Here is a 12404-nt window from a genome sequence, read left to right as displayed (position 1 = left end):
CCTACAAAGGCATTCATCTGAGATGACTCTGATAGGCTGGAAAATAGTTCTGCCACAGCTTCTGTCAGTTGGTTTTGTTCGCCTCCACGCACTGAGCTTGTGGGACATTTATACGAGGCCCTGGAGAAATGATGTTCTGATGGTACAAGTTAAACTGGTCTTTGGACCTGGTGTCTGCCCTTTGTCCTCATAGTCTCTGTGAGAAGATGATGGCTTCTACTGGCAATTCTTATCAAACGTTTCCTTCCCATCTCATCATCATGTTAATGACTTGTGACCAGTGCTGGATAGAGTGCTCAAGCATCACTGTTTCTGCTTCTGGTTTGACAAATTGAGCTCAAAAAACTCTTCTGTCTATCACAAGCTGTGAAGGTTTGAAGGAACTCAGGAACTTCGTTACATCTGTAGTGAATACCAGCTCTCTAGGCTGGGAGCCTACCTGGGAATGCATTCTTGAGATGTGTTGGCAGCTGGGATGTGTTGCCTCAGCTGTTCTGGAGCCATGCTGGCTGTTTAGACTTGAAAGTCAGTGTACCATGAATTTATTCCAAAAATATTTGCTGTTGTTTATCCTTCTGTTACCTTTGCCTGTCCCAGCCTGAAACCAGTGGCCACAGAACATGCTCATGCTGGAACCAGAGGGATTTCTCCAAGTGCTTTCTAATATTAAGGATAAGGAGAGGGAAACCAGGAAAGCAGAGGGCTGCCCAGCTCAGCCATCAAACCACTTGGAAGCAGCATCCAGGCAGGGATCAGGAGGGAGCTCAGGACAGGAGCCAGCTCTGGCTCTGCAGACATCATCTCACTGCCCTTCTGTCCCATCTCCAATGTACCCAATGCCTTCTCCCTCCCTGAGGGTAGCCCACTTGCCCATGTCACTCCAGAATGGTTGGATGTGTACATTTGGCTTGAAGAGGTATGGGGCTCACTGCATCATCCTGGGGATCCCCAGTGCTCACACTTCTCCCCCTGGTTCCTGCACACCTTGGGTAAACACCTGCTGCAGGGATTGGACTCAACTGGCACCCAGGGACCTTTGCACACTGGATACAGCCCAGAGTGTGCTGGAACCTTGGTCAAAATTGCCTAAAAGGGTGGGTTTGTGCCAAGTCACCACCTGTTCTGGGGACAGTTCCTGTGGGGATATTCGCCTCCTGTAGCCTTTCTGTATGGAAGCCTTTTATCTCTTTATCCCAACCCTAATTAGAAAGGGAATGTCAGGTTGCTTTAATTAAACATCTGAGGAGGCCGTTCAAAGGGTGCAAAATCCCTGCTCCATGCCAGGGCCTCTGTGCCATGGTGGCTGCAAGGGACAGGGGCTGCCAGGGGACCTGGGCTTGGTGGGCAGAACTGGGGGCTCCTGCTGAGCACTGTGTTGTTCTGCCACTCGGGAGGGTCTCCCAGAGATGGCTTGTGGCTATTAAGATGGCATTCCATGCTGGAAGCTGGAGGTACTGGGAAGCACTGGCTGGCAGGGGTCAGCCACTGTGTCCCCCACTGCTTGAGGGAGGCCACTGGAGGATTTCTTTCTCTTTCTTTGTTGGTGGTGGTTCTTCTAGTTGGTGCTAATGCTTTTGCACTGAGGACAGTGCCAAGCTGACCATTTCCTCCTGCTTCCTTCTGCAGTGCCCACCCTGTGGTTTGGACTCCTCTCCTCCTGGTCCTCCTTAGTTGTTGCAGGAACCACTGGTGGTTCCCTCTCCTACAGCTTTGTCCTCAGCATTGGCTTTCACAATAAGGCTTCTTTTGCCCCAGGGTTTGAAGAGGAAAGCTGTTTTGTCAGAGCTGTGTAGGGGTCAATAAAAGGCCCCGTGCTGCAAGGTATAGGGGACAGCATTCTGCAGATGTCCCTGTGGGACACTGCCTTCACAACAGACTGTTGTCCTCCTGCCCCTGAGATCTTGAAGACCAGGGAGTTGCTGTAGCTGTCTTCTTCACAATTTCCCACCTCCATTATGTTGAACCCTGCAAAGGAAGGGAAGAACTTGTAGACACATCCACTGTACTTCCCTCTTCCCTCAGTCTTCACTGAAGACTTCTGATTGCTTCAAATCCCAGGTTCAGGGTGGGAATTCTTGTTGCCTTTGAAGACCTTTGGACAAAGAGAGATTCTTCCTGGCTCCCCATCTGCCTGACAAAGTGTTCAAAAGCCACTGCTGATGCAGGATGCTCCAGCTCACCAGCACCTCATGAGTTACTTTGCAAAAGGAGGAACTACCCCATGTCTTGCTGACAGAAATGTTTGGGTTGCATCCGCCTTCCTGGCTGACCCTCTTGGGCACTGTCTGGGTTTGAGGCTGAGCCAGTGGGCAGCTGGTGGGAGTACATTTTCTGGTTCCCTTGCACACCTTGGTTATTCATTGCTTGGAACAGCACATCTCCCCCTGGTTTTGATAGATAGGTCTCTCCAACCACTTTGTGTTTCCCAGCTGGGAGCTGGCTCTGGTCAGAAAACTGCTTTCCTTTATTTGCCACAAGCTTATTTAGGAATGGGAGTTTTGAAACAGTCTGTGATGGAGCTGCCCCATGGCTTTGTAGACAAATATAAGAGATGGCTTTAACTGCCATGGCTGCACAGGGCTGGAGTGTCCTCTGAAACATGGCTTTTGCTCTCCCTGTCCTGTGAATTAGGCACACATTCCTCCCCACCCCAGATCCTCTTTGCTCTATTGATCTCAGAGCTCTTTGGCAGTATATTTAAGGGCAGATCTTGGTTTAGTGGGTGCTTCTACTCTTCAATTTATTCAACAATATCACCAGAGTTTAAAATCTTACCCATATATCTTCCCTGATCTCACACTGCATTCAGACTCATTCTCTTCATGAGTCAGGCTTTGAAGGTTTACTCTTGGACTGACCTCGGCAAACCCCAAATGAGAAGCGCCCTTCTTGTTCGCCTGTGACCTTAGCCAAAGTTCCTCCAGCAGTTCTACATCCTCTTCCTTCCTCTTAATTTGTTTTTCACTCAACTTTTGAGGCTGCACTGGGATCCTGCTAGGAGAACAGTCAGCCATCCTGGACATCCCATATACTTGGAGACTTCCTTGCTGGGTCTTTGGAACCCAGGGTTGGACACACCAGTTCTCCCAGTGCCTGTGGAGCTGCTCAGAGTGGGGCACTCTGACTGTTTGGAGATGGGGATCAGGAAAAGGATGTAGAGCATCCCAACTGAGTGTTCCACAGGGAAATCCTGACCACCTCCCTCTCCACTCCCTCAGCACAGGGCAGCATTGCAGAGTTCACAGCTGGGCATCCTTTGTGGCATCCAGGTTTTTATCCACCATCAGGTCTACCTTTGGTGGTGTTTTCCCACAGATGCCAGGGTGCCAGAGCTGTCTCCATCACCCAGGAATCCTCACCACGTCATTGTGAACATCAGTGTTCACTGGTGGGACCAGTGGCACCTGCTGTGCCACTCTGTACCCTCTCCTGATCCTTGTTCAGCCACTAGCACAGTCCCTGTGATGCTCATACCTTGGGATCAGGCCTGGCTCTGGAGTGGGTGGTCCTCTTTGTCTCCCTCTTCTCTCCATCATGGTGGGTTTTGGGTGATGTAGCTGTGGCCCTCCAGGCTGCCCTAACTGCTCTGCTCTACCCGGACCTAGGAGTGATGAGGTGGTGGCTGTGGCCAGCATGAACTATGACCCAATTGTCTCCAAGGTGGCTGAGGTCCTGGCTGCTGGCAGAACCATCCGGAAACGTGATGTGGAGTAAGTAGACAGTCAGTGGGAAGTGGCAGTGCCAGGGCAGCGGCTAAACACAGACGTGGGGTGCTGGGCAGAGCTGAGCCTTTCCCACTGATCCCTCTCCATACCCTTCTTGCATCTCCCTTCCTGTTCTGCTTCCTTCATTCCCCCTGTGCTGCCTCCCAGCTGCCTCCAGGTCTGGCATCCCCCACACACGGGCTTTATCTTAAACACCAGGACCCAAATCTTTGCACAGAAGGGATGGAATGAGGATACACCCTGCTTTCTGGCACTGGCACATCATCAAGGAAGTAATGCCTTATGCTGGAGTGCACCTGGGTACCCAGTCAAGCAAGGAGAAGTGCAGAGAGGGACTGGGTGTGTAGCCTGTGCATAACCCCATATGCACAACCCAGCTCAGAGTACTGGTGGTGCTAGGATGCTGGCCCATGGTTCCTTGGAGAGGAGCTCATAGGCAAAGGGCATTTTTCTCCCTTCACTTTGTTTTTAAGACCGTGCAGAGGAAAGACCATAGCTTTGTGCTGAGGGTGGGTGCTGGAAGGCAAATGCCGGAGAGGTGATAACAGCTGGGAAGAAGCCTTTAGAATGGGAATCAGAGCTGCTGAGGGAATGTGGGTCCCTGTCCCAGGGGTGTTTCCACATCTGGAATAAAAACAGATCTTTTCAAAAGCTCAGGGAGAGAAGCACCCACAGGCAGCACTGAGCCAGCTCAGACTCTTTGGGCACCCCTGGAACGGGGAGCATGTTGTGACCACCCCCCCTACACCCCACCACCCCCTGCTGAAACAGGCTTTGTAAAATGACAAATAGTTTGAGTTGGAAGGGACCTTAAAGCCAATTCCAGTTTCATGCCCTGCGCCCTTCCTCCCCACTGTCCCAGGTTGCTCCAAGCCCCATCCAACCTGGTGTTGGACTCTTCCAGGGATGGGGCAGCCAGAGATTCTCTGGGCAGCCTGTGCCAGGGTCTCACCACCCTCAAAGGGACTAATTTCTTGGGCCATCACCCCAGTACATCAGGAAATCATTGCTGGTGTCCCACTTTGACTGGGAGGGACCCAGTCAACCCTATCTTGTGGCCATTCCAGGGGTGGGGAGGAGCTGCTGGCCCTGTGGTGGGGCTCAGGGGCTGGAGGAAGCCAGATTAAATCTGAATATCTTTTCTCTCTTTGTGTCTTGCTGCTTTCACAACTTTAGGCTGTTTGTCCGTCATGGCAAGTACGTTTGGTTTGGGGTCCTGAGTGTGCTGGATGTGAGGGGCTGGCAGGAGAGACAGCTGGTCCCCTGACTGGGCTATGTCCCTAATTCCCATGTGGGGACACTGATTACATGGGAGGTGTCCTCGTTTTGCATCCCACTCACATGGGGGGGCAATGCTGGGTGGTAGGGCTGAGGCTGCCAGGAGCCACATCAGGCACAAATCCTGTTGGCTGGGACCTTGCTTGGCTGGGGGTTTGGTGGCTTTTTGATGGATTTTCAGCTGAAGGGCTGCTTTTAAGTAAAATGTTTGAGCTCGGTTTTACACAGAATTGAGGATCTGAAGGTGACTTTTTGGACAGTTCAGTGAGGGAGGTGGACAGGTGAGGGAGAGGAGGGAGCAGGATGCTGGGATGGACACCAAATACTGGACTAGCACCGAGGCACACCAAGAGCATTTGCCTGTGCATGTTGAGAAACCCCTCTGTTTTTTCTCTCTTTTAGAACTGGGGACATGTCCTGGCTGACAGGGAAAGGCTGCTAACACTGCTGATGGCCGAACCCTCCTGATGCTGTACTTGCCGTGGGGAGATGGGACAGCAGCTCCATAGCCTGGTGGGAACCCCATGGCTCAGCCATTTCCCTTTGAGACCTGGATGAACCTGGCATTGTGCAGTGACCATCCCAGGAGGATCTCACACAGCTCCTCTGCCCCTGTGCCTGCTGGGCTGGGGCTCTGCTGTTGCAATTGCTATGGAATGCTGGAAATGAAGCCCACAGAGAGCGTGGGGTTTGGCACTGGCAGTGGGCATGGGTGCCATATGGCTCCACATGCTGCCATTGCACTGAAGGTCCCCAGATGTGTCTGCCCCACGTATGTCCGTCACCCCCATAAGCAGCATGAGTGCCTTTGGTTGCTCCTGTGCTTTTATGCATGATACTTTTTTCCAAATTCTCTTTGCTTCCTACAGAGCTCCAATGTGCATCCCTGCGGATGGCTGCGGTGTTTGCCATGGCTCTCCCTGTGCCCACCCAACCCAGAGGGCATCTGGGTGGGCCAGGAGATGGGGTTACACTGGGTGATCTCTGTGCAGCTGGTGCTTGTGTTGTCCAGGCTGGCCCTGTGCAGCCCCACCAGCAGAGGTGGGGCACTGTCCATGCAGAAGGCTCTGGAGCTCATCAGTCCCCATCTCAGCATCTCCTGTCCTGGAGCAGCCAAGGGGCTGGGGTGTGCTCCCTGTCTCCCAAGGCTCAGTTTGAGCTGGGGCACTGGCAGCTCTTGGCCTGTTCCTGGGGTGCATAGCAGGGGTACCTGAGAGCTGTGATGGCTTAGCTGCAGCCCTGTGCTGGGTGGCTGCCCTTCCAGCCAGCCTTAGGATATCTCTCCTTAATGCTATCATGGGATCTGTGCTGTTGCTAGGGTGTTATTCAAGGAAAAGTAGCTAGGGGAGCATTTTTGACTGTCCATTCTCTGGCACTTGTCCAGCATAGTGACAAGGCTGCATTTCCCAACCCACCATGCCAGTGCTCTGCTGTTCTGTTTCCTGTCCCATGCTGAAGATGAGCCGTGTCTCTAGCTCAGGAGTGGACCTGGCCAGCCACAGCCTGGTGTCCATCAGCCCAGCAGAGTGGGGGTTGAGGGTCCCCTTTAGAAAGACTCCAGTCCTTTGTTCTGGGGCGACTCCTTCCCCAGCAGTCAGTGTTTCACCCTGAGTCCCAAACAAGAGTATTTATATTTTTAATTTGATTCACCCCCTATGAATTAAAGCAATACTATTCTTGGGGTCTGGGTCCTTTCTGATTCCTTCCAAGACCTTGGGTCATCTCTGCATGTTGGCCAGGTTGTTCAAGTGTCTCTTCTCTGGAGACTTCCCACCTCTGTCCAGTTCACCCATATTTCCAATCTTTCAGATCTCGGCTGGGTAGAAATGCACCAGTGTCTATCACATCTCTGGTTGGTCTTTCCTACTTTCAATGCAAAGCTTTTCTCAGATGGAATGACCAGGAGGGACGGTAGCAGGATGTGCATACCCCAGCACACAGTGACAAACAGGGCCCGTTGTGGGTCTGCTGGATCTACAAAGCAATGGGAACTTGCAAGTCTCATCTCAGGTTCCAAAAGACAAATGTCAGCATTCCTGTCCTCAGGTCCTCCTCTGAGGGCAGGGGTAACTGGGGCTGCTCAGATCCTGGTGCCCCAGGCAGGGCTCTTCCAGAGTGGCCTAGGGCCATGGGCACTGCCCAGGTGGAGGCAGCTGCCCAAGTGCTGCCTCAGCTCTGCCCACAAAGATCTGGCTTTGTATCCTGTGTCCTGCTGGTGGGATAGTTGGACTTGGCTTTGGCAGCTCCCTAGGGGATCCAGTTGGAGTGCCAGGGGACTCTGGGGTACCACAGGGGGGCATTCCCTGGAGCTGTGTGTTTTACCCAAGCTCTCTGTCATATTCTTGTTGCTGGGTGAGACTGGCAGGTCCCCCAGGACAGCTTTGCTACACTCAGGACATACTAGCAGAGTGCTTTGTTTTTCAGGAAGATGCTTTTTGACCTCCTTTGCCTCTAATGGAGCCTCATCCAGTAGTGGGCATGAGCTGCATAAAATGGGCATCACCCATGTTCACAGGACTGAAGACCATTAAGGGGCTGAGGAAGGACCTTCTGCCCCAGTCTACAGCTGCAGTGGGGTTAACAAGTCCCATTCCCTGCTTTTTACAGAGGACTCATTTCAACCAGGGCTGGTAATATCACCTGTGACATGAGAAATCCCAGTCACCACTGTACCTTTCCTTGGGACATGTGCCAGGTCGTGGGCAGGGCTGCTGGCTCAGATGGGTATTGCTCTTCTGCCTAGGTGTGAGGTGATGTTGAACCTGGGACCCCTTATCCAGTGCCTTGGTGAATGCTTCCCAGTGGGAAGTCTGTCCTAGAACTGGACAAGGCTGGGTTGTGTTCTCTGCCACCTTTCCAGGCACATCTTGCAACCTCTCAGGCCAGTACAGAAAGTTGCCATCTCTTAAAAAACTGCCTGTTTCCATGAGGAATGAGAGCCCAGCTGGGGCACATGCAGTTACCCTCAACTGCACTGCTCCATCTCAGTTACCTTCACCAGACTGCCCAGGTATCATCGTAGTTGCTTCACCTTGCCTGCCCCTGCAGACTTAATGCCCCTAGTTCCTGAGGTCTCCACTAGCTCCTCAGATTGTGGGCCATGCCTGTCACCCTTCCCATGTATCACCTGTGTGCTGGCAGGACGTGGGGGACAGCTGGGGCTTTGCCTCTGCCCCATCAGGTGCGCCTCCACCTGCAGAGCTGTATCCAGCTCTAGGGGCCCAGCACAGCAAGGACCTGGAGCTGCTGGAGAGAGTCCAGAGGAGACTAGAGAGATGCTCCAAGGGCTGGAGCCCCTCTGCTCTGGAGCCAGGCTGGGAGAGCTGGGGGTGTTCACCTGGAGAAGGATCCAGGGAGAGCTCAGAGCCCTTTCCAGGGCCTAAAGGGACTCCAGGAGAGCTGGAGAGGGACTGGGGACAAGGGATGGAGGGACAGGACATGGGCAGGTTGGGATATTGGGAAGAAGATGGGATACAGTGAAGAAATTGTTCCCTGGGAGGGTGCCCAGGCCCTGGCACAGGGTGCCCAGAGCAGCTGTGGCTGCCCCTGGATCCCTGGAAGTGTCCAAGGCCAGGCTGGACAGGGCTTGAAGGAACCTGGGACACTGGAAGGTGTCTGTGCTCATTGTAGGGGGTGGGATGAGATGAGCTTTGAGGTCTCTTCCAACCCAAACCATTGTGATCCTACAAGTTCAGCTAGTTCGTCTAACTATGTTTTCAGCCCCAGATGGTTTGTTTTTGGCAGCATATGGCAGTGAGCTCTGCAATTTCATTTTAGTTTTATCCAGGAAAAGAACTGTCTTTGGTTTCTTGTGTTCCTTGACAGTTTCTGGCCCATTTATAGCATTTGCTCCCACTATTTGAGGCAGCTTCTCTGATGCACCTTTTGGGGTGAGTTGGAGGCTGAAGATCATGAGGTAAGACGAGATCTATTGGGTAGAATTGACTGACACTTATGGAGTGTGTCCAGAGAAGGCAACAGATCTGGGGAAGGGGCTAGAGCCCCAGGAGGGGCTGAGGGAGCTGGGAAAGGGGATCGGCCTCGAGAGAAGGAGGCTCAGGGGGGACCCAGTGTCTCTGCACAACTCCCTGACAGGAGGGGACAGCCGGGGGGGGGGGGGGCGGGGGGGGGGTCGGAGTCTGCTCCCAGGGAACAGGGACAGCATGGGAGGGAATGGCCTCAGGCTGTGCCAGGGGAGGCTCAGGTTGGATATTAGGGAATATTTCTTCCTGGAAAGGTTGTCCAGCTCTTACAAAGGCTGCCCAGGGCAGTGGTGGAGTCCCCATCCCTGGAAGTGTTCAAGAAATGTGTGAATGTAGCACTCAGGGACACTGGTGGCCCTGGCAGTGCTGGGCTAATGATTTGACCTGATTATCTTAGGGCTTTTTCCACCTTAATAATTCCGGGATTTTAAACTTGAAGTTCATGAAGAACCTTTCCCTGCCATTCACCTCTGGCTCAACCACTCCCTAACACATCATCCCCCACATGAGCACCCCTGAGCCTGCATGGAGCTTGGGGAACTCACAGTGGTGGGTAAATGTTTCATGAATCCTGAGGCCTTGAAAAAGCATTTCAGGTGAAGAGAACCATCCTCTCATGAGGCATCCTTATCTGTCAGGGGTTTGTTTGAGCAATATTTGTTGATAGAGCCTGGCTGGGAGAGGGTGCAGCTGCTGCAATTCATGGTGACAGGTACAACCTGCCATCACCCCCTAAAGATGCTGTGAGGGGAGATGCTCTGACTTGTAATTTCCTTGCAACTCCACCTTGATTCCTGCATGGGCTTGGTGTTCCAAGGTGGGAATTCTCCTTCCAGCTCAGCAACCCTGACCCTGGGGAGCCAATGGCCATGTGGCCCTGCGCATTAGCCTGGCCTGTAATCTCATTGATTCCCTCCTGACTAATCCCAGCTGAGGGGCAGCAGCTCAGAGCTAGCTGCTGTCCATGGCTGCGCTCACCCCACTGCCCCCCAGCCTGCGCTGGGGCTTGGTGGCCTTCAGCGGCTCCCTCTTCATCAACAACAAGACGTGGGATAGTGGCACTGCCCACACCTACCAGCCAGGTATGGGCAGAAGGGCTCTGCAGAGGGGGCTTGGGAACAGGGGCTTCACCGTGACCCTGCTCAGCATATCACCAAAGCACCTGGGTGCCTCTGAGGCAGCAGCACCCAAAGGGTCCCTGAACCCACCCCACCCCCCAGGAGGGGAACAAAAATAAGAACATTTGCTGCAATCACCTGCTTGTGGGACCCAGGGTCAGTTGCTCCCTTCTGCAAGCTGGGGGGGGGAGGTGGGGGGGGGTGTTCCCCCTGGGCAGGGGAGGCCCAGAGCTGGTGAGAAGCCTGCCCATCCCTGCCTGTCCTGCCTAGCTCACGAGGTGCTGTCTAGCCTGCCCCTCCAGGTTATGCTCTACTTCAACGTCTACTACTTCCCTGTCTGGTTCCTGGCTGAGGGGATTATGCTGCATCTGAAGGTACCATCCCATGGGGCACGTAGGGATGGGGGGAGCTACTCCTACCAAGTTCCCCTGGGCTTGGGTGGGGGAAAAAGTGAGCAGGGAAAAGAGGAGCCTCTTCAGAATTAATGGATCCACAAAATGCCCTGACCCCCATGAGAAAATATTGCTCGACTCCATCTGCTAGAGATGGAAATCATGAACTTTCCAGGCAGGAATGGTTAAAATGGCGGGGGAAGAGGAGGAAGAGCTGGGCGCCAGCATGGTGAGAGCTGGCATTGCATGGCGAGCTGGGTGTAAAGAGGAGGGTACAGGGAGCTGGGCATGGAGAGCAGGGAAAGGGAAACTAGGCATGGACAGCTGTGCCCCCATTACAGTACCACCTGCTGCCTTGGCACTACCAGTTCCTGCTGGTCACAGCCTTCCTCATCCTCTCACTCGCTGAGGGCTCCCGCCTCTACCTGGGCTACCTGGGGAACCTCCAGGAGAAGGTAAGCACTGTCTGCCCTAGCCACAAAGCCCCCTGTGCTCAATGAGGACCAGCCCAGCAGGAGAAGCTGGAAGTTCCCATCACTTAGGACCCAAGTGCCCATGACTGTCCTTCCTCTGGAGTTCTACCTGGAGTTGTCCCAGAAGAGACTTGTGGGTGCAGACCTGACTTGGAGAGAGGGAATGAAGGGGACCCACTTGCCCTCCTGCTCTATCTCTCCTGGGTAACCCTTCAGCAACCCTTAGTGGGGGTTTGATTGCACCTGACTACAGCTCCATGTGGCAGGGATGTCCCTGGTCCCTGTGTGCCAAGGCCAGCAGAGGCTGATGCAGGAAACTCCAGGAGCACAGAGGTTCCCCCCAGCCCACCACTGCTTCCTTGCCCTATCTCAGTAGGTTCTGATCCTGCAGGTGCCCGAGCTGGCTGGGTTCCTGCTCATCTCCTTCCTGATCCAGCTGCCCCTCCTGCTCTTCCTGCTGACAGACAGCCAGGTCATCCACCTGCCACTGGAGGTGCCCATGCACAGCCTGTTACTGGCCTTCCTCCTCCTCGAGATTGTGGCTGCCTTCCTGGCACTGAGGACCATGACCAAGCAGCTGGCAGCACAGTTCTACCTGCGGCAGCTCCAGGAGTGTGGGAGGGGCCAGCTGAAGCTGGGGAGCACAGGGTAACAGGCAGCTGAGATGGGATGATGCTGCAGGACTCCTCCACCCCACACAGCTGGTCCTGGCAGGGAGCATTAAACAGTTCTTGAACCTACAGACATTGTTTCTGAGCTTCGTGGAGCCCCCAGAGCAGAATGCAGGCAACCACCCAGCTAATCCCTGCCTTGCGACAGCCAACACAGCCTGGGAACAGTGGGAGTGAGGGGTCAGCACCTCTGAAACTTTCTAGCTCACCCCAGGGCTGTGCCTGTCCTTGCTGAGCATCAGCCTGGGCAGGAGGCAGGAACCAGGGTGCAGGAGCCACTGCACACTCCTAGGAAGTACCAGTCCAGGGCTGGAACCTTAAGCTTGGCTCCTAAACCCTCCCTGAGCTTCCCAGGGAGCTTCTGAGAATCCAGGTGGCCTACATGGAGCCATCCCAGCTGGAAGGATGCAGAGTGCCACAAGGTGCAAGAGCAGCACTCCACAACCTTACAGTCCCTCCAGGGCTAGAGACAGAGCAGAACCTCCTCCCGCTTCCAGAACAGCTTTATTACATTGCATTACATTGTTTTTCAAGGGAAATCAAGGCCCATGGCCATTGGAATATGGAGAAATGCAAAATGTTTTAAGTCTCTTTTGCCAAGCAGGATCAGCTGCTCCCCACCACACTCTGGTTCTGGGGCAGCTCTGCAGGCAGCTCTGCCTGGGCACCAGTTGTCTGTGCTGGGAGCCCCGGTATGGCTTTATGCTCCAGGAGGCAAGAACTGCTGCCAGTGCCTCTCCAGGAAAGGCAGATCATAACCCCAG

The 12404-nt window shown here is 53.9% G+C and overlaps 2 protein-coding genes across 2 annotated transcripts in view; both read left to right on the top strand.

Annotated features, from left to right (window-relative positions):
• Positions 1-4992, top strand: part of AIFM3 (apoptosis inducing factor mitochondria associated 3) — a 38869-nt gene extending 33877 nt beyond the window's left edge. Inside the window, exons 18-19 of the mRNA XM_062504299.1 lie at positions 3606-3710; positions 4902-4992. Coding sequence (XP_062360283.1) covers positions 3606-3710; positions 4902-4992 — 196 coding nt within the window. The remainder of the gene's footprint in view (positions 1-3605; positions 3711-4901) is intronic.
• Positions 4993-9950: 4958 nt separating this feature from the next.
• On the top strand, positions 9951-11621 carry LOC134051120 (transmembrane protein 17B-like). Its single transcript, XM_062504671.1, has 4 exons — positions 9951-10068; positions 10375-10478; positions 10838-10951; positions 11361-11621. Exons 1-4 carry the CDS (start codon positions 9951-9953, stop codon positions 11619-11621), a joined length of 597 nt encoding a protein of 198 aa, XP_062360655.1.
• The last annotated feature ends 783 nt before the right edge of the window (positions 11622-12404 follow it).

This window comes from Cinclus cinclus, chromosome 17 (genome assembly GCF_963662255.1).
Source record: "Cinclus cinclus chromosome 17, bCinCin1.1, whole genome shotgun sequence".
Lineage (NCBI taxonomy): Eukaryota > Metazoa > Chordata > Aves > Passeriformes > Cinclidae > Cinclus > Cinclus cinclus.
Note: the sequence above shows the minus strand (reverse complement) of the source record. Positions and strands in the feature narration are given on the sequence as shown.